This window comes from Sesamum indicum, linkage group LG2 (assembly GCF_026168435.1).
Source record: "Sesamum indicum cultivar Baizhima isolate 11 linkage group LG2, ASM2616843v1, whole genome shotgun sequence".
NCBI lineage: Eukaryota > Viridiplantae > Streptophyta > Magnoliopsida > Lamiales > Pedaliaceae > Sesamum > Sesamum indicum.
The window spans coordinates 2,185,567-2,205,701 of NC_142658.1; the positions used below are offsets into that span (position 1 = coordinate 2,185,567).

At 36.1% G+C, this 20,135-nt stretch overlaps 2 protein-coding genes across 3 annotated transcripts; both read right to left on the reverse strand.

Annotated features, from left to right (window-relative positions):
- Positions 1 to 1,529: 1,529 nt before the first annotated feature.
- Positions 1,530 to 10,279, reverse strand: LOC105177098 (uncharacterized). Of its 2 annotated transcripts, XM_011100130.3 has the most exons (8): positions 9,840 to 10,277; positions 9,199 to 9,339; positions 8,792 to 9,019; positions 7,148 to 7,355; positions 3,928 to 4,064; positions 2,977 to 3,057; positions 2,070 to 2,136; positions 1,530 to 1,973 (listed from the first exon to the last, which is right to left on the reverse strand). In XM_011100130.3, exons 1-8 carry the CDS (start codon positions 10,145 to 10,147, stop codon positions 1,674 to 1,676), a joined length of 1,470 nt encoding a protein of 489 aa, XP_011098432.1. In that variant the 5' UTR covers positions 10,148 to 10,277; the 3' UTR covers positions 1,530 to 1,673. The 2 variants fall into 2 exon arrangements, with proteins under 2 accessions (XP_011098432.1, XP_088733868.1); XM_088877742.1 differs by lacking the exons at positions 1,530 to 1,973; positions 2,070 to 2,136 and adding an exon at positions 2,143 to 2,402 and having other exon boundaries at positions 9,840 to 10,279.
- Positions 10,280 to 15,824: 5,545 nt separating this feature from the next.
- LOC148788935 (uncharacterized) lies at positions 15,825 to 17,106 on the reverse strand. The gene is made up of 2 exons (XM_088877852.1): positions 16,853 to 17,106; positions 15,825 to 16,377 (listed from the first exon to the last, which is right to left on the reverse strand). Exons 1-2 carry the CDS (start codon positions 16,988 to 16,990, stop codon positions 16,234 to 16,236), a joined length of 282 nt encoding a protein of 93 aa, XP_088733978.1. The 5' UTR covers positions 16,991 to 17,106; the 3' UTR covers positions 15,825 to 16,233.
- Positions 17,107 to 20,135: the final 3,029 nt, after the last annotated feature.

Sequence of the window (20,135 nt, forward strand, 5' to 3'; positions counted from 1 at the left end):
GCGAACCAATCGAAGCGGTAGTAGAAACTCCTCTCAGAAGATCAATAAGAACTGGCAACCCAAATCCAAAGTATGCAAATATCGCCAACAGAGCCAAAAGAACCAGAGTTTTTTTAGGAAGCTTTTTGAAATACAAATGGAGGAAGGCTATGGAGAAGAACTTGCTGCACTCGAAAGAAACCCAGACCTGGGAGCTCATGCCAAAGCCAACCGATTTGAAACCTATCTCTTGCAAATGGGTGTACAAGATAAAGCTCCATGGTGATGGATTGATCGAGATGCATAAAGCTCACCTATTAGCTTGAGGATTCTCTCAGCAATATGGACTAGACTATGATGAAACGTTTAGTCCAGTCGCAAAGCTTACAATCGTACGTGTTATTCTAGCGCTCTTAGCTAGCAAAAGTTGCAACTTGTGGTAGATGGACATGAAGAATGCATTTCTACACGGGGAGCCGGATCGGGAGATCTACATGAACCAACCAACGGGTTTTCTAAGTGCAGATCATCCAGAATATGTGTGCAAGCTTCGAAAGGTGCTCTACAAGCTCAAATAAGCACCAAGAGCATGGTATGGTACCATTGTTGAATTAGGGAACAGGTGGAATCCATCCTAACTGTAAGCATAAAGGGATAATTTCACTTTTCATACCTAAAGTATACCCTTTTTTCAATTTTAGTACCCCAAGTTTCTAAGTTATCAGACTTGGTACCTAAAGTTTTTAATTTTCATCTATTTGGGTATCCTCCGTTAAGTTGTCTGTTAAAACAAACAGCCAATCTAATTTTAGACAAAAATTTAGGCGGGTGAAAATAAAAAATTTTGGGTACCAAATTTGATTACTTGAAAATGTAAAATACTAAAAGTAAAAAAAGGGGTATACTTTAAGTATGAAAATGAAAAATTATCCCTAAGCATGACAAACTACTGCAACTTTTATTTTTGTTTAGAGTTATCTAAGAGCTTAATAAACCTTTAAAATAGGATTGTTGGATCTCCTTATTGTTAGGCTCCTAGGCACATTTGATATATATGGTCTACTGAAATTACATGACCCATTATTTTTAGTTCTTGGGCCGAATGTATTGACAGGCTCCTCCCAATTTAAGGATGATGGGCTAGATAAGCGCATTACCTTGTCATTGATTCTTCTATAGAACATTTCCAGATCTACTATAGAATCGTATCAGTGAGGCAGTTATGTACTTTAGTTGCGATAGAATGAAGAATTTTGATCTTGCGGAAAGAACTAAATTACTTATGAGATGGGATGATATTTGGTCTTGCTAAAGAACTCAAAAGTAATTTAGTTGATGAAAAATAGACCAGTAAACTTCATACATTTGATCTCTGATTATGGGGAATTCTTTTGCAGTGAAATCAGAGTAGCAGCTTCAAATGGGAACTCAGAATCGAGAGATTGGAAGCACATATATAGGTGCATCCAAGACTTTCCCCGGTATCAAAATAGTCATCTTTTCATGCTATAATAAGAAGAAATAGGTCAGAGTGTGGAGGCCCCTGTATCTATGCAAATTGTTTTAACAGGATAGGAAATGATCCCAAGTCATCAAATGATTCTACAACATTTGTTTTGCACGAGCTTTGCCCGGTAACATCAACGAGAGGATTCATGACAAACAAATTTCAAGAATTTGAACGTTATTACTCATCATTGTTTCTTACGTGGAGTTTCATCATTTGGCGGAAGGGGAACACCAAACACCCAATCAAGCACGTTGAGGTACTTGGAGCGGAACACGTCCCTCTCCATGGCATAACAATGCATGATAATTGCTGTTGATATGCTAAAGACCAAAACATCAGCTCTTTTCAAATTTTTAGACTGGGGCAAGTATCCTACATCAGCCATGCATGTGAAGAAGCTCTCGATTGCTCGTGCAAGGCAGTATAAAGATATTTCTATCCTTCGGCTCTTCTTCTCAATTGCTAGAGCTAGACCAGTAGGAAACTGTTCGAGAAAACAAGTATCAGATTAAAGCAAACTGTGCTTATGTTTGATTGGTTATCCTTTATTCAAAGGAAGTGACAAAGATGATCTACTTACAGTTCCTATCGCCACCATGGGAATGTTACATCTCTTCAGAATCCTGAATAGGATGCATGTCCATATCCTAAGTGGAAGCAGCAGCAAAAAGTATAGTCAACAATTAAATAACATAAAAAAAAAGATTAATATTCATATTAGAAGGTTATCATCCAAGAAATATTCATGGAAATATCTGAAATAGAGGAATTGATTGGATGCCAAGATGCTGTCTTCCCCTGATTCAGCACCCTGAATTTTCTGAAGAGCTTTGCACTTAGTCCTCTGGTTGGACCTTCACACATGCCTTTTGTACCACCAATATCAGCAAAGATAAATGCTGGAATAACCCGCCTAGTCATGATGTGTTTTAACACTAAAATTATTAACTTCCTTAGAATCTTCCCTTCATATTAACCCTACTCCAGCCCCCTCTGGTCCCCAAGCAGTCTTTATTGAACAAAAACGAACTCCTGACTAAAGGAACCAACATATAACCAAAAGAGAGAAAGAAAATGAAAAAAGGAAAAAAAATAACAAGAAGACACCATTGCACTTCCACTTGGTCTATGTTCTGGATAGTCAAATAAAAGAACAGATACCTATTTAGATACGTCAATTCCAACATGAGACTCCCAACTAAGGCAACCAACACATAAACTAAAAGGGGCAAACGAAAAAGTAACAAGAGGACACCACTGGGAACTCACTTGCAGGTAATCACACAAAAGATGATATGTCAACTCCAATCGCAGATAACTGGATGTGCACAAAGATAGGCATATCTAGGTGAACAAACATCCGAGACTAACAGTCACTTTGCTTTCAAACTCGGAATTGGTTTCCACAGGATTGCAAGAAAGGATTCTGTACATTCATCTCTATGTAGTATATGAGATCAAATTACTACTTTAAACTCAGTGCTTACCAGGCAGATGAACAATACATTGAGAGGAACAGGCTTGACCTTGCAGTACCAAGAAGACCTTTCCATAAAATTGTGTAATGCCTGTATGACATGGAGCAGTATTATTAACATCAATAATAGCTCAAAGGAGTGCCCATGTAATAGAAGCTCTAAGGGTATTAAAGATTGCAAAATCTAAATCGTGACTATTGATAAAGGAAAAAAGGAAAATGAAGATAGAATCACCAAAACTCAGTTTAGACTAACAATCCAGTACATAATGTACAAGAGGAAAGCAGACTTCGATACACATGAAACAGAAATAGCATATGGAATGGGGAAAGGGACAGTGAATGGTTTCCATGTATAGATACTTTCACGTAACCAACCTACATCAGCTAAATAGTTTAGTAATATCAAATGTTTCAGTATAATAGATTGCCCCAATATCTACATGGAGGCCAAATCTGGTTTGGAGAAAAAAAAAATCCAGGAACCTGAAAAGGGTGGGGTGATGTAAATTTTGAACAACTTCCAATGTGGAGGGATAAGGTGTTGAAACAGAGATGAAAGCTGGTATGTGAGTTTTATTGAGGAGCTATGAGAAGGTGGCACATTGAGTGTCCTTCATTTGAGGAATCAGAGTATCTATTAAGAGCTTCAAATTTTGAGGAATCAGTTTTGACATTATAAAAGTTTATTGGACAATTAAACTGAGGTAATGCTATATGATTAGATTATTTCCGTGGGGCTGGGGCTAACAACTAATTAACAGCTAATCAAGGACTGAGGCTAACAACTAATTAACAGAGCGCATGTCTACTTGATTATCCAGGGAATACTTAAAGAAAGATGCACTAAGACAGGATGTTGGGAATACAGTGACTAAACCTGAATCAGCTATTATAGTTGCAAGACATCTGATGCATCAAACAAGGAAATTCTACCATCAGTTAAAGTGCAATGAGTTACCTTTTCAGAAGACCTTGACGATGTACAATCAGCGCAGGAATTAGATAAACCGGAAGATATACTGGTAGTGCTCTTTTATAGGCTTGAAGAAAAAAGGAAAAGAAATGTGTACTGCATGCTTGATTCCCATGGATAATCTGCAGTGTTAGAAAATTTTAAAGAAAGAAATTGATTGAGACTCTCACTCTGGTAAAAAATTGGCTATTCTGAACCAAAAGCATGCAGAAAGCAATTATAATGGGCAACTCTCTGCAAATATAGTCTTACTTAGTCCTGTGATTAGCGACCTCTTCAAGGGTATACAGTATTTTCAACAGTAAACAGAAGTGATTGTGCTTTTTTAACTGAATAACACCATTATCAAGACAGTTCTCCAAACTAGAGCAACTTTTATGGTAATTCTCAATTAGGTAGTTCGACATACCACGCCCTACCTATTGCACGTTCAACTTGTTCTATTTCCAACTCAATTTTCTTTGTTAGAAAGTGTGTTGCATTGTGTTTAATCATTTATCTTTCGAGAAGGCATTAAGCTCTCCACGAACCGAATTAAGACTTCATTTGTCCTTCGAGGTAAAATATATTGCAGTTTTGCAGTCTTCTCCTGTATAAACTTAGAACCTTTTTCACTTCACAGCTTTGCAATTTCACTTATATAGCTGTGCCCTTCAAGTACTTAATTGAATTGTGTTCTTCTACTTTTGCTTCTCCATCTCTCCCTCATCATTCATCCATTACTTAGGCTTTCTCCAGTTTCTATCTGTGTGTCCTCCTTCCTCTTAGTAAAGAAAGCAGCATTAATATTTGAATACAGATAATTGAAACAGAGCTGCTCAACTACAACAGCAAAATAATGCTATGTTTCCCTTGTAGGGTGAACAGTGTGACACTCAATTCAGTCAAGACATGGAGAAAAGTTAAACAAGTAAATAAGAGAAAATGCAAAACTCCTCTATGCAATGGCAGGGTTCTGCTTTCTCTTCCTTAGAAACTTCAGCTGTGAATGCCCAACTTCGGCTTTTAATAAAAATAAAGAGAACTCAACATAGAATACCCATTGTTATTGCATATGTGGAATTGAATTAAAAATTTCAATAGTTCGGAAATGATTTTGATTCAGACATTAATCAGTAGCAAGAAGCCAGAGTTATTATTCATCCTCCCAGGAAGCAAAAGATTCTAATCCTATCAACAAAAACCTTGATGTTCAATCTAGAATGATGTGAACACCACACGCAAGAGTAATGAAGGCACCACACGCAAGAGTAATGAAGGCAAAAACCTCAAGACCCTGCATCGAAGTTTTAGACAATCAATTTACCATAGAACATAAACCTTCCCTAGAAAGAAAGAAGAAAAAGAGAAAAATAACAATCAGACAGCAATCTTCTGGAAACCAAACATCAATACCAAACACAAATCATTATTACAATTTTGAGAAGCTGAACATGCTAAGGACTCAAATTGTGAGTATTCTTGAATCTTTGATCCATCAATAGATGGTCCCAAAGTTAAGAAACTCAAAGGATTCCATTATCTTACAGTAATAGTGTGCCTACAATAAAGGTCCAAAAATTGTTCACCATCAACTCTGTGTTCCTCTTTTGGTTTTTACCAGGTTCATTCCCAATTTAGCTTAGGTTGGATTTTGAGGACATCTTTTGGGAGCAGGGCTTGTACTTGGGAATGCTAAACATAAAGTAAAGTGTCAAGTGGACATAATAGTACATTAAGGCCATGTTTACTACATTTGATTGGGCCGGATATCCGAAGCAATCCAGCCTTGTGGTCCATTTACTCTTTCTTAGTCGAGCCCGTGTTTATGGCTGCTGGCTCAGTATAGATGCGGATTGAAGGCTATTTTGATCACCCGACCTCACTATGGATTGCAATCCGTGGATGGCCCAACGCTGGGCTGAGTTCTTCTATCTTCCTACTTTGTCCTCAATATATGGGTTGCAACATTGTATGTGCCCCTTAATTTCGAAGAAATTACTCAACATTTGTGTTAGGTGCATTCAATGCACGTGACAAATTTTTTACTAAACAAGATGGTCTTGGCCTCTCTACCATTACCATCTTCTTCCCCTTTCAGCTGCTGCATGTGTAGGTTGTGGTGAAAATGTTGGGTTTGAGGTGCACAAAACTAAAATTAAAATTTTTATGTTCAATTTCTAAGCAGGCCAAATTTTGTTGCAACGTATTTATATAAATATAGTTATTTTTACTTGGTTTTGCAGTTATTCTAGAGCATAAATAGAGTATGTCTAAGTGCGCATCTTCCATTTGTAATTTCAAGAAATTTTTAAACTTATCAAAAAATAGACATTTGTTTTAAATAATCTCATTCTGATTGTGAGATTTTCAGAAATGGTGTTAACAAATACTACGTAAAGAAGATTTAATCCATTAACAATGCTCTTGTACTTCCGAACTAAGTTTGAAGAATAAATGAAATCGACAGAAAAAGTCATGTCAAGTGATAGCTACTTTTGTCTTTAGTGTGGTTCAAATTGTAAATACACATTTTAATCACTAGAATTATACTTCTACATAAAGGGGTTTGATTGCAATAATACGCATGCAATCTAATCTGAATTAACAAGAAGTAAACATGTGGGTAGTTAGTCCTATTCTACTCTATCACAAACATAATGAAAAGTGAATCTAAAGGCCCATTATCCCATACATGATAGTAAAGATGGCTAAGTATTGCTGAACATATTTACATAAAAAAAGCATGAAATAAGGAGCAAAGCTTCAAATGCAGAAAACATAATGCCTCCATCCCATATTATGTACCATTTTGACTAGACACAGAGTTCTATAAAAGAGTTGAAAAAGCTAAGTTCTGTGTATCTCTATACTGTTGCCTCAAAATTAGTATAAGACAGTGGTGCAACATCATTACTTCAAATAACAAGCCTTATTTTGCAACGCCATAGAAAGCAAATAAGTCATATATTTGGTATGGGAAGTATAAATATATGCATGGTGATATCATCTGCTAAAGCAAATTAAAAATAGAAAGTTCAGTTGAAAGGAACAAGAGTTTTGGAGAAATAAGTATTGTTAGTAATGGATGTCTCGTGATATAATAGAGATATAGAAACACAAAGCTATATAGGCATCAAGCGACCACCAACTCCAGATTGGACAGAAGAAAGCAGACTACCATCATCATATAAAGTTTAAGAAATGTCATGTAAGCTACACATACCGAGCAAGGTACTTTCATGTGTGGATCTAGTTTAATATCAACACCATTGGACTTGTAAAGGTTTTCTATCGCTTTCAAATTTGTTAAAGGCAGACCACTGGCAATCTCTCTCACTCCTTTCAGGATGACAGGATCCTTTGCTCCGTGTTTGTTGAGAAATGACTTATAAGATGTGGGCAAACTATCTTGATTCAATATGTAAGCAGACCTGAAAAGCATATCCCAAGTTCCATGGTAAGAATTATATTCCTAGAAAAATCAATTAGCACACGCAGTTTTAGACATTAGAGCATATCCCAAGGTCAAGACTTCTGAGTACATAAGTGAAAAGATTCTGGTTGTGAAACATTCTTCTTCACTTGAAGACTTTTATCATTCCAGTAAGGATCAATTTTGTGATGAAAGACTGATTGGAATGAAAACCTTTTGGTACTTTTTAGGGGGACCACCATGAAAAAAATCCGAAGAGTTTTCAAGTGTTGTTTCATATGCTCAACAACATCTAGAAGGCATAACAAGCAACCATATAAATTGTTCCCCTCAGCAGTTCATTCGAATCATTCAATGACCAAAAAATCTTGTACAAAACTTTCCACACCTTATATGTTGACTTCCACATCTTATTCTTTTTCCTATTAAGTAGGACTTGCGCACTCATCGTATACTAAGACCTTCCAGTTAACAGAATGCACGATGTGGTTGATGTTTGTAGAACATTACTACTTTGCTCAAGTTCCTTTTATGCTTAAACCTCCCGTAAACCGTATTGCAAGTGAGAAAATAATGGTATTGCATAGAAAAACAGCAGAGACCATTTTCTGTAAGTTACTCCTAAATGATTTAATGCTGAATGTTAAGCAGAATAATCCTCCTTTTTTTTTTTTTTTGAGCAGTTTAAGCACAATAATCCTATGAAATGCATAAGAACACTAACATCGAAAATCATAACTTCTAGAATAACAATGTGAAGATTCATTGCATGTACTTCGGGCCAACAGTGTAACTCTGCTTTTGAGTCCAGTCATCATGAAACACTTCCCAAGAATGCTTTAAAGTTTCAAAAGCATCTCTTTAGAAAATAAATTGAAAGCTTACGTTTGATTTTTCAGAATTGGATTAGACAGTTTTCAGATGTTTTAAAAGCTAAACCCTTGGTCCAGTTTGAGAAATAAATATAATTTTCATTTTCGTAATCTCTCAAAGTCAGCTTAGTATTTATATTCTATTTCAGCTTCATTACAATCCTGTATTAGCAATATAACCAAAATTCTTTGACGTGCAATTTGTGTTCTGATCTTCATGTTAGAAAATATGAACATTATATGAAAAAAATGTATATCTTTTTCTCGCAACTGAACATTTAAAGTTCACAAGCAACTTCAGTCAACCTAATGATTGAGCCACTTTTACATGTCCACATGTCCATATCTAGACTAAGCATATAGGCAGTATATATTTATTTGTGGACACCTAACACTTACCAGCTAGTTGGTATTGTCACCAAACTGTGTCATGTACATACAGATTTTGACAATGATTAAGAAATTGCAGATTGCTGATAGTAGAAAACAATAAACAAGGAACTAACAGCATTCAAAAATTGAAATAAGACGCAAAAATGGGCATGGGGAATAGGATACTTACAGAATTTGGGATGAGGAGAGACACATAAGGAAAATATCTCCATGCGCCCATGTTAGAGGCTTACATATATGGCCAAATCTCTTGCTTTTTATCCCACATCGTGAAGCCAATACAGTGGCACGCATGAGAATGTAAATAGCCAAGCTTGTATGCTGAGTGTTCAACCCAGTAAGAAGCATTGATGACCCTGCTATAGCACCTGCCAGCAAAGACCTCCATTTTGCCGTCCTAAATATTTAGGAAATCTCAACAATAAGATGCTAAATATATATACAACAATAGTACAAGTCATAAAGGCTATCAAGCTAAAGTGACCAAATTTCTCAGAAACAATAAACATAGATACTAATAATAACAAATTAAATAACAAATATAAAAGGAAAGGTAACTGTTGGTGAAAATCATGCCTTCGATGACCACCTAAAGCAGCAACAATCTCATCCACGGACACAAACGTCCCAGCAAATGTACCAAGAAACAGGCCGTATCTTAAAGTCTCCTTCAGAGCTAGTATCACATCTGCACTAGTAGAAGTCATTTCTACTTTCCTGAAAAGAAAAGGACATCCATAAGACCTTGATGAATGAATAAGTTCCCCACCTACATGCATATGCACAAATATAACAAATCTACAGTCATAAGCAAGAATGCTGTTGAATTTGTTTATGAATTCATAACAAAGATTGTTTAAATTCAAAGAGCATAAAAACCTGGATTTCATTGAATTTTTAAGCCATGAAAATGCAAATCATTTTCTATTCGACTTTTCCAATTGAAATTGGTTCCAACTTTATAGCGCCAAATACAACCTCGTCGTTCGTAAATGTTGAACGGATTCACTAGCAACACCAAATAATTCAAGTTCAAAACAATAATCATCTGTCGAAGCCTGAAATGAGTAATCCAGAACCACGCTAATTGCAGAAAGGAAACAGTGATTAAAGTTATGAGGCAAATAATAACTTAGCGGCCACTTAAGTAAGAAATATCAAAAGTCAAATTACGAGACGAATTAAGGAAGACGAAACTACAACTCCAAAAGAATTACTTGGATGCCGATAGCAGTCGCCGACGACGAAGGCGCGTGAGAAGAGCGAAAATGGCCAGTCCACCTTTCAGCCCGGCGCCGATGGCGAAGCCCTTAACGGACGCCGTGTAAACTCTCCAGAGCTTATCGTACTCCTGAACTGGATACGAGTCGAAGCTAAGGAGAGAGCAAGACGACGATGATGATGGCAAGCTCGACCTCGATGATTGCCTCCTACTGCATTCGGCACAGTTGTTCGAGCCGCAAGCGCATTTCTCCCCAGCATTGGCTGAGTGGGCGTCTTTTCCTCCGTCTTCCGACGCCGCCATCGCCGGCGGAGATAACTTCCTCGTCTTTTGTTCGATTGGAAGAGAGAGAGAGAGAGAGAGAGAGAGAGATGTTCTATAGGAATTATCGGACGGCGAGTGAGGGGCAAACACGTACGATTGGGCAGTTGATCGTTATTTCGCTCCAAATTAATTGTTAGGGCTTGTTTGGATTAACTTATTTCTTCATTTATATTATTTTAATTAATAATAATCTTATAAAACTTAATTCACTCACTTAATATTGTCTTAGGGATTGAAGCTTAAAATAAATTTTTTATTTAGATTTTAAACTTTTTAAATTAAAAAATCGATATAAATAAAAAATTATAAACAATTCCCAATCAATTTTTACAGCTTATTGATAAACTTATAAATACTATTCTTATTTGGTTTTATCTCCACCTTTTAGTTTTTGAAATAGTTGTGATAATAAAAATATATTTATTTTTAGGTACTCTAATAAAAAATATATTTTATTATCATTTCCATTTCAATTACTTTTTTATATATTTACATATATATAAAAAAGTCCACTCATCAATTTTATAAGTTAATAATACTTTTTTCATAATACTTTGATATAGCATCACTAATAATTTTAAATTAACAAAAAAAGTATAGTTATCAATTTTGTTTAAATAAAAAGATATTTGATTTGACACCACTAGTAATAAAAATAAATAGGTAAATAGTACTGATGAGTGCGATTGTAGCACGGGTCCAAAGTTCTTGGATCTGGATATTGGATGTGGGCTAATTGAGTGAAATCTCTTGAGAAAGAGGACCTGCAAAATAAAAGGTTAGCACTTTGATGCTTAAGTTAGCATCAAATTTAAAAATAGAGAAGTATAAAGACAAACTATAACAAGAAATTGTGAAAGAAATGAAAATTTCGTGAGCGAAGATATGAATATCATAATAGCAGTGTAGCAGTGGAAGAATTCTTTGAAAGTGGCCAGGAGGGTCTGCTGAGAGAAGCCCCTTGTATTTATAGAGGAGGAGTTCCTCTATGGAAAGAGTCCTAGGAGGTGCATCTGGCGAGGAAGGCGGGAAGAGGTTGCCTCTCTGTCCGTTTCTTGAGCAACAAATCTTCGAGTGAGGAGTGATTCCTACTTTGTGAGAACTCCTGCTTTAGGAGTCCTCTTAGGGCGAGGAGTTCGATTTCTGGAGGGCACCTTCCTCCCCCAGTGTTAAGGGTCGCCTGCGTACTCGGCACCCTTGACGTGCATTTCGACCACTCAATCGTTCTACATGGCCGACCACTCAACCTTCATCGACAGACGCTGGACATCCACAGTCTTAGAGTCTTAGGTGTTGGTCTTTTACTGCTTTATTATTTGCTTTTTGTTGTTTAGATTGCTCAGGGGGGAAGTTACGCCTCATGAGGTGCATTTTTCAGCTATTTTAATATTTACTGCTTTCAATAGGATTTATTTTTTTAAGCCTATTATAGGGGGGAATGAGTACAAGAAACTTGGTTTAGTGACGTGCTAAAGTCCCCCTCAAGGCGATCTCTTTGCTCTAGTATCATTAATCATTGTATTCGCACTTTTCAGTTTAATGCAATCTACTTTCTGAAATCGTGCATTCAAATTGTTGTCGTTGCGTTATTGGTTTCGTATTGTGATTCCTATCGGCGCGCTGCGTTAATGCCGAGTGGGAGTGTGTGTTGAGATTGGCGGTCCTTTATGCTGGGCCTTCTTCTTAGGCTGAGCTCGTAAGTTTCATCCTTAGATAGCTTTTGAGGTGGGGGGCTCCTCCTTGGACTGAACTTAGTGAGTCTTCCTCTTGGGCTAATCTTGAAGAGGCAAGCCTCCTTCTTGGGCCAAGTGCAATAATTCTAGGCTACCTCTCTCCTGGGCTCGCAAGCTTGTCTTGGGCCTAGCATTTCTTTTTGAGCCAATCGTACTAGGTCATACCTATCATTCAGTCCCACCACTCTAAGAAGGAAGGATGCCTCCTAAATCTTTAGAGTAGGAGCCTTTGTCTTCATCGGAAGGGGGGACCTGCCTGCCTTCATAAGGAAGAAGGGTGTCTCCCCATTCTCTGTATGGAAGGTTTTTGTATCTTTGGGAAAGAAGGACCTGCCTATATTAATCTGGCGTTTGTTCTTCTAATTGGCTACTGCAGCCTTCGTCTTATTGGGAAGCAGGGCAATAGCTTTTTGGCAGGCTAATCTTACGGCTGCAATGATGGCAAGAGGGGCGCGTCCCTTAGGTAATCGCAACACCCATGTCCAGTAGCCTCCCTTCCACGCGTTAGGTAACCGCTCTTAATGTAGCGGTTACCAGGGTCGTGGGTTAAAAATCCTTCTACCAGCTCCCTTTAGATCTCTCCTCCTTCCTCAAAAGGTTCTTCTTAAAAGCATTGGGATTTTCCTCCAGCCTTCATCCTCTTTTGTTTCTCCTCTTTTTCTTTCAAAGTTTCCTCATTCCTTTTGCAAGATGTCTTCTTCTAGCGCGTCAGTGCATTTTCTTAAGAAAACCTTCCTAAGCGATATTCCATCAGAGGCCACCTCCAAGAGAGAGATCATGTACCGCCTCGTTTTGAGAGGGGCCTGAGGAGGAGCTTAAGGCAGGCCACCACCGCCGTCCTCCGCTTAATAGATGAGGACACAAATGAGGAGGAGGAAGAGAATGAAGGGGAGGGCTCTTTCCTGGAGGAGGAGAGGGTAAAACCTCCACTAAGGAGGTTGAGACGTCGGAGTCCTCTTCTGCAAGCGAGCCCTCCAGGTCCCCTCTCGGGGTAGTTCCTCCTACGGAGGGGGAAAAGGGGGAGAGGGTTCCCCAGTCATCAACAGACTAGGGGCCTTCCATCCTTCGGACCTCCTCCATAGATCAAATCCTCCAGGAGTGTCATGTTCCATCCGAGTATGTTGTGTATACCCCTTCTCCTGCAACTAAGGTCAGGTCTCCGCATCCCTATTTCCCTTTATTATTTGAAGGTTGCTCGTATTTTTCAAGTCCCTTTAAACCAGTTGGTTCCGAGTTCTTTTAAAAATTTGGACAGGTTCTTCATGGTCCTTCGTTTCCATGGTTACCTTGTAACCGCCCATGTTTTTGCTAACTGCTATCGCCTTAAGAAGGCCAAAATGGGGTTCTTCAGCTTCGTTCCCTGCCCATGCGTATCCTTTTTGCACCTCCCCCACGCTCCAAAATATTAAAAAATCAGTTTATTTCTTTGTCCTTCCTCCCCATGCTTGGTCTATTCCAAACAATGAATTTTCGAGGCCCCTCCTCAAGATAAGGGGACAGCTTCCCTGGTGTCGGACTTGAGGAGGGAGTCCTTGTTTCCTAGGGACAAGCAGCTTTTTGTCTCCTCTCTATTTATACTTTGTGGTTCTGTCTGTGTACCTTCTTCTAACAACTTCACGTTGACCGCCTCAATTTATGAAGAACTCTCCTCTAGATCTCTAGGGACCCCTCCTGTCCCCTCGAATGACACCCAAAAGCGCAAATTAGAGGATAGCTTGGAGTGTCTAGGAAGCGAAAATGCTAAGCTGATGGAGACCAAGAAGGAGGTGATGGGCAGCTGTCAGCAGTCGGAGAGGGAGGTGAAATAGATGAAGAAGGAGATGGCCAGCTATAAGAGCGCTGAAGAAAGCGGTGGAGAAGGCGGTGATGGACTTCCCCCACTTTAAGGAGAGTAGGAACTACCTGGAGGCGTATTGGAAGAGCCGTTTGAAAGAGTTCAAGGGGTCTGTGGAGTATCAGCAAGAGATAGCTAGGATAGCGGGGCCCTTCTTTGAGTACAACTTCATGGCCTGCAAAGAACGGTTTCAAGCTCAAGGATAACCCCGTAGGAGAGGAGCATTCTTTCCTTGATCTTGCCACCGCTTTATATAATGAATCTGACCCCTTTGTTGAACCCTTCGTTCAAGGAGAGCGAGTTATCCCACCACCTCAGGTTAGTTTTCTCGACTACCTATTCATACTTCTTTCTGGCTTTATTTTGATTTCTCGCAACACTTTGCAAAAGGAGATTTGGACAATCTGTTGGGGGAGGCTGAGGCAAAAGTAAGGAGTCTCCCAAACGAAGCCGCAATTGATGCCACAGCCGGGGATCTACAGGGAGCTGGTGCCTTTGAAGGAAAGGAAGAAAGGCCTCCCTAGGTTAGTGATGCAGCTCCTCCTACCCCCTTCACTACTTACTACCGATGCTCCTCCCAGGAAGGAGATAGTTTGTGGGGATAAAATTTGAATGTAACATGGTTGCTGGACGAAACAATTTCTTTCATAGATAATGGCTAGTACCCTAAAATACCTATGGGTCGATATGATGTAATGTCAAAAGATGTTCATTAATCCATTAATTTAAAATTATTGAATTATTAAAATTTTAGTAAATCAATCAACTAAATTCATTTAATATTTATAATATATATCATTTTATTACATATTTTATTTATATTGATTACGCATTGAAATTTTGATTAAGTAGGCAAGAGTTTTTTTATATTGATTTCGTAATTATTTAAAATTAATTTTATTATCAAATTAAACAAAACTTAACTTGACATTTTAGAAAATAAAAAAATACGAACGAAAATTAATATAGATAGATTTGAGTAATATATAAAATAAATAAAAATTATTTAAACTCAAATTATTAAAATATCGAAATTAAAATTTGAATGCAAATGCAATTTGAAATAATACTAAAGAGATTTAAATGAAAGTCAGATATATTATACTTAATTTCATTTATTTTTACCAACACTTACTTCTTCATTCTTATTTAGAACTTGTCCAATTTCATAACTAATTATTATTATTTGCCCATTATTTCAATAAGTTTAAGATCCTTATTTAAAATTTTATTAATACCAGTCCATCATTTGGACAAAATCAAGTTTATTATTTAAAATTTAATTATGATCAATTTGCACTTATTGAAATTCAATTAGTTAGTTTTATTTTATCGACTGACAGGTCATGAAAATCTACTACTAAGTTGACTCGAATGTCAACTTAAAATTTAAGAACTTATATTTTTTTAAACATATCGTAAAAGAATTAAAATAGATGGCTTGAATAAAATCTAAACTCTACCTAATTCTTTTGGGTATAATTTAAATAAGACTATGAGAATTTTATAGAATAGAATATGAAAAAGTTATCATAAATATTTATTGGATTTGAATCCAAATAAGACGATACCCACATTGACAAGCCTAATCCCATTAATCACCAATAGATGATTTTATGAATGCAAAAATGCAACTATGCACTAGAGAAACAGTTTGGTAGTTGCAGTGTCATGTGTAAGGCATATTACCAGCAAAGGCACACCAGATGACATCATTGACAAGCTACCACTTCATCAATTTCTAGTGGTCTAATAAAACTTGGTATCATATATGTAAAACATCTATCCTGATAGACAAAACATTTGGGCAGAGAAAAATGCAATTTATCCCATATGATATATAGAAATGAGTAAAAAATCCTGTAAAATAAGAATTAACAAATTATCCTCTATGTTTTGGAAAATGAAGCAAATTACCTCCTATGCTTCATTTTTTATGATTTATGAAGTAATTTGTTAAATCTTTTTTCATGAAGATTTTTTACACTTTCACATATCCTAGGCAGTATTTGGGCATCATGTTGTAAAGGACACAAGATTATCTGTAAACTCTACCAACTAATGAACAGCAACATTTGGCAACCAAATATCTCACATAAAACTTGCAAATCCATATCATAAGTATGTGCAATAGGAAAAGAGAATATAACCAGAAATTTGTCATCATATGACTGCTCAAATATGAATCAAAATGAGAGATCATCTTCAGTTTAGTGCAAAAACAACTGAGAGTGCATGAAATCAACCAAAGTGGCAGCTCCTTAAGATCGACATTTTCACAGCCTTTAAAATTCTTAAGATTCATGTTCCATTAAAGCACCAGAACTGATCTATGAAACCTTCACCCCTCACATTTTTCCTGTTACATCTGAAATTAACACAAGGGAAGACTTTCTATATCTGATCAATGGAGAACCAGTAACGTGATAGCCTAGACAGTGCACGATAATACCAAGAATTGGGTTACTAATAAATGTAGCCAGTTTCGAAAGCAAGAATCAGAGATAGTTGAGAACGAGGGGAAATATTAGAACAGTTAGAAAGTAAGGAAGCAGCAATGTTCCAATCCAAAGCCTCAATTTCTTGAGCTTCTGCTTCTCCTTCACTAACTCTATCTTCAGCATCTCAATTTTCTCTTCATCCTGAAACCAACAAGACCCATGCCTGTTTTAACCAAATCAACTCTGATCATCTCTTTCTTTGTGTCGTGGTGTGTTGATGAACGCATAAAACATTTGAACTCAAACTCAAATATATACCCATTAACTCAATCTATGAATCAACAATCGCACATATCAACCAATTAATCAACAGTTCTCAGCACCGGTTATTCAGAAGAAGGAAAAAGGAAAAAGAACAATAGTATCACCAAATATCACCGCCATAATTGTGTGAGAGTGAGGAAATGGGAGGATGGGCGCAAAGATTATAAGAAAATCCAACACTCAGCACAGATTATAGTAAACTACACTTCAAGCCAGGTGCATTTCTATAGGTCAAACTATTCACTCAAAACCAAAAACCCATAGAATCAAAAATCGAATTAATCAACAAATTTCACTAGAAAAAAAATTATCCTAAGGCAATGAAAATTCAAACGCATAACTGTGCATAAACCTGGGGTTGGGGAATATTAGTAGTTGAATTATTTGTGGCATTTCTCAAGGTCGACAGAAGAACCGCAGCTTTTGCGCACCGAATTGCAGTCTGACACTTGAGTTCCTCCATCTGCCGATCTTCTCCGATTTTCTCCATTCGGGAGCTCTTCGTATTTCCTGCTTTCTTCCTCTCTCACCTCAAAGTTTGAAGCCAAGAGAGGGAGATGCGAACTGAAAGGTTGGGACTCGTTTTGATTTTGAATAAGACCACAATATATACTCTCTCTCTCTCTCTCTCCCCCCCCCCCCCCCTCAACTATTGATTATTACACTTCACTCCCATTTACATAATATAATTAGTGATTTTAAGGTTTAATTATTTAAATAATTCAAAAAAAGGATGCCATTGCAGCTTCCTTTATTTTTTCTTAAATTTCAAAATTTTGGTTATTAATCATTATATTTAATTAATTAATAATTATAAATTTGAACATTTAACTAATTATAATTCATAATAAATTTTAAAAAGATATTAATAAAAAAATTACAATAATTACACTATTATAATTACAATTGTTAAAAATGATTGCCCCGCACCACAATTGTTTCAGTGGCATTAGTGTCGAGGTCTTATTTTCTCATGCACATTTTGTGTTGGCTCATTTTGTTCATTATCATTATTACCGATATTAATGTGCAACTGACTTGATGATGTTGTAAAATTAGACTACACACAATAAAGATATGCACTAAATGATGGAAATGGAATTGGTGAAATGTTATATATTAGTGCATATATTTGATTAATGTCAAGGCCAAAGTCGAGATCAACACGTGCAGAATAAGTTTCTGTATGGCTTGAAATGGAGCTGATTGAAATCAATCACCTTCTTATAACAGTTGAGGCACGCAACAATCTTAATGTAAATGTTAAGGTGTATATACGGTAGAAGAAAAAGTTATATCCACCCCAACATTGTCATGTTCAACTGAAATAGTACACTTTTTTATATGACTTCTCCTTTATTTGTGGGATGTGGTCGGGACATTCTTATTTGACGTTGCATTTTGATCAGCCTATTCTATGTTTGTGTTGACTCTGTGATAATCTCATAAATACTTTCACAGTTAGCCTCGATTTGGCCCACCAATTGGTTGAACACGTTGATATCATGTGATTTAGGACAACAACTTAATCGAATAGATTGTATCTATTCGCTTGAAGAACATAGAAAATAGTGAACTTTACTTATTAATTAATTAATTACTTTGTTTATAAGCAAATTAGTTTATTTTACTCTCAGAAGACATTGAACAAATTTATGATAACTACATAAATATTGTAAAAATAAAAATAGGTGGTTCATTTAAATTTTAGATGTGAAATGGATTTTTTTTATATCTCAATTTATAACTTATTAAATAACATAATTAATAGCTATTTTTTCATAATATTTATTACAATCTTATTAGTAATAAATGTATTAATAAAACTGCAATGTATAAGACAAAAAATTTAAAAGACCTATTGAACAATTCATAATTTTTTTTAGGACTGTAGGCGGAACGGGTTAGGTAATTTTTTTGCCCAATTCAATATTTTCGATTTTTGAAAAGCTTAGCCAAGCTCAATTCGACAATCATCAAAACTACACTTTGCAATCTAATTGGGTTGGAGCAGTTTTTGCGATTTTTAGTATATAGTCAATTATTTGTACAATAATATTAGTATTTTATGACAACTTATACTTTTTAATAATTATTTGTTATAATAAAGGTATTTTTCTATAGTAATAGTTAGGAAAAATATAAAAATAAGATATATAAATTACCATATGTAAAATATACATGCTTATATATTTATTATAGAAAAACACAAAAAATATAAAAAACTTACCAATTTCTTTAAATAAGATTGTGGAAAAAGTCCTTATTTTGAATTAAATTATAAATTAAACTAAGCATATTAATATATAAATATTAAATAAATATTATTTAAAATAAAATAAAATTGATGTGCATAAAAATAGATTGGCCCAAAAAGGCCCAAACGATCCAAAAAGAAGAAAGAAACGAGAGGCCCATAATATCGTAGGAAGCCCACATCATGAGGACGGCCTGTTAAAAAATTATTAGGCTCAGCCCAAGAGGGAAACCCAATTCAGCCCAAAAAAGACGCCTGGTACAAGGCCTACCGGACCTTAAACCCACCTTCCAAGCCTAGCCCAGAAAAAGAGAAGCGCCTCCAAGAAGTTGGACTCCTTGACCTAGAAATGACTTCTTGCAAAAGTAGGAGCCTTCATGTAAAATGAATCCTCCCCCAACTAAAGACGTGCTGCTCAAGTCAAGAAGGAGATAAGATCGTGCTTTATCCCGATATTTTTGCTTTCTTTTTTGGAAATGCAGCTCACAAATACAGGCAGCATCCTCCCAACAGACAACCCCACTTCAAGAAGTTGAAAATTATCTTGTTACTTCGTTGCAACTCTCAACTCGTATTTTTGTCATATTTTACTCACAAAATTCTTATTTTTATTTCAATTTCTCATTTTAGCACCCCTCAACAGGGACGCCTTTAGTTCTCCAACAGGACACCTTCTTCAATCCTCCAACAGGAACACCTTCAGTTCTCCGATAGGGACACCTTCAATCCCTCTACAAGGACTCCCTCCAGAATCTGAAAACCACTCTCCCTTCTTGGTTTAGCATTCAAATTGCACTCTTAGCACGATTTCTCTCATGAAATTGTTTACTCTATCACGACTTCTCATTACATTTTATTTCTTACGATTATTTTTCTCCTAAATCTAATACTAACTTGGATGTTGGAGCGCTAACATCTTTTTTGCAGGTCCCCCTTCAGGATTTGCATTCGTTTCGGCTCAAACTTTAAGCACAGTCCATATCCATTGGACCCGTATGTTTTTTGAACGCATCAAAGATAATTATGAAAACAGATTGTAATAAAATAATGATATCTTCTATTTTAAGTTCTTGTATTTATCAATGGCATAAAAAATATAAAAAAAATTATCAGTAATCAAGAATTAATTAACTAATTAATCTCATTTATATATTTTTATATACCAGTGAGAAGCACGTGTGTTCCTTATCTCAATAAAATTTTACATTATAATAATAAGATAAATTTATAAATAAAAATATTTTAAATTAAATTAAAAATATTATTTTACAAAGTAGAAGAATACAATTAAAAATAAAAGGACTATTCTCTACTTTATTTATTATTTATATTATAAAAATTATATTTTTCTACATGCAACATATGCATTTTTTTGGTC

What these genes read in the sequence shown, in the direction of transcription:
- LOC105177098 (XM_011100130.3), bottom strand. Translation starts at nt 10,147, where the DNA reads ATGGCGGCGTCGGAAGACGGAGGAAAAGACGCCCACTCAGCCAATGCT. An exon ending in CGACTGCTATCGGCATCCAA is followed by an intron (nt 9,340 to 9,839) that starts GTAATTCTTTTG and finishes TTTTCTTTTCAG; the next exon opens with GAAAGTAGAAATGACTTCTA. An exon ending in ATGTATTGTTCATCTGCCTG is followed by an intron (nt 2,137 to 2,976) that starts GTAAGCACTGAG and finishes GCTTCCACTTAG; the next exon opens with GATATGGACATGCATCCTAT.
- LOC148788935 (XM_088877852.1), bottom strand. Translation starts at nt 16,990, where the DNA reads ATGGAGAAAATCGGAGAAGATCGGCAGATGGAGGAACTCAAGTGTCAG. An exon ending in CTAATATTCCCCAACCCCAG is followed by an intron (nt 16,378 to 16,852) that starts GTTTATGCACAG and finishes TGTTGGTTTCAG; the next exon opens with GATGAAGAGAAAATTGAGAT.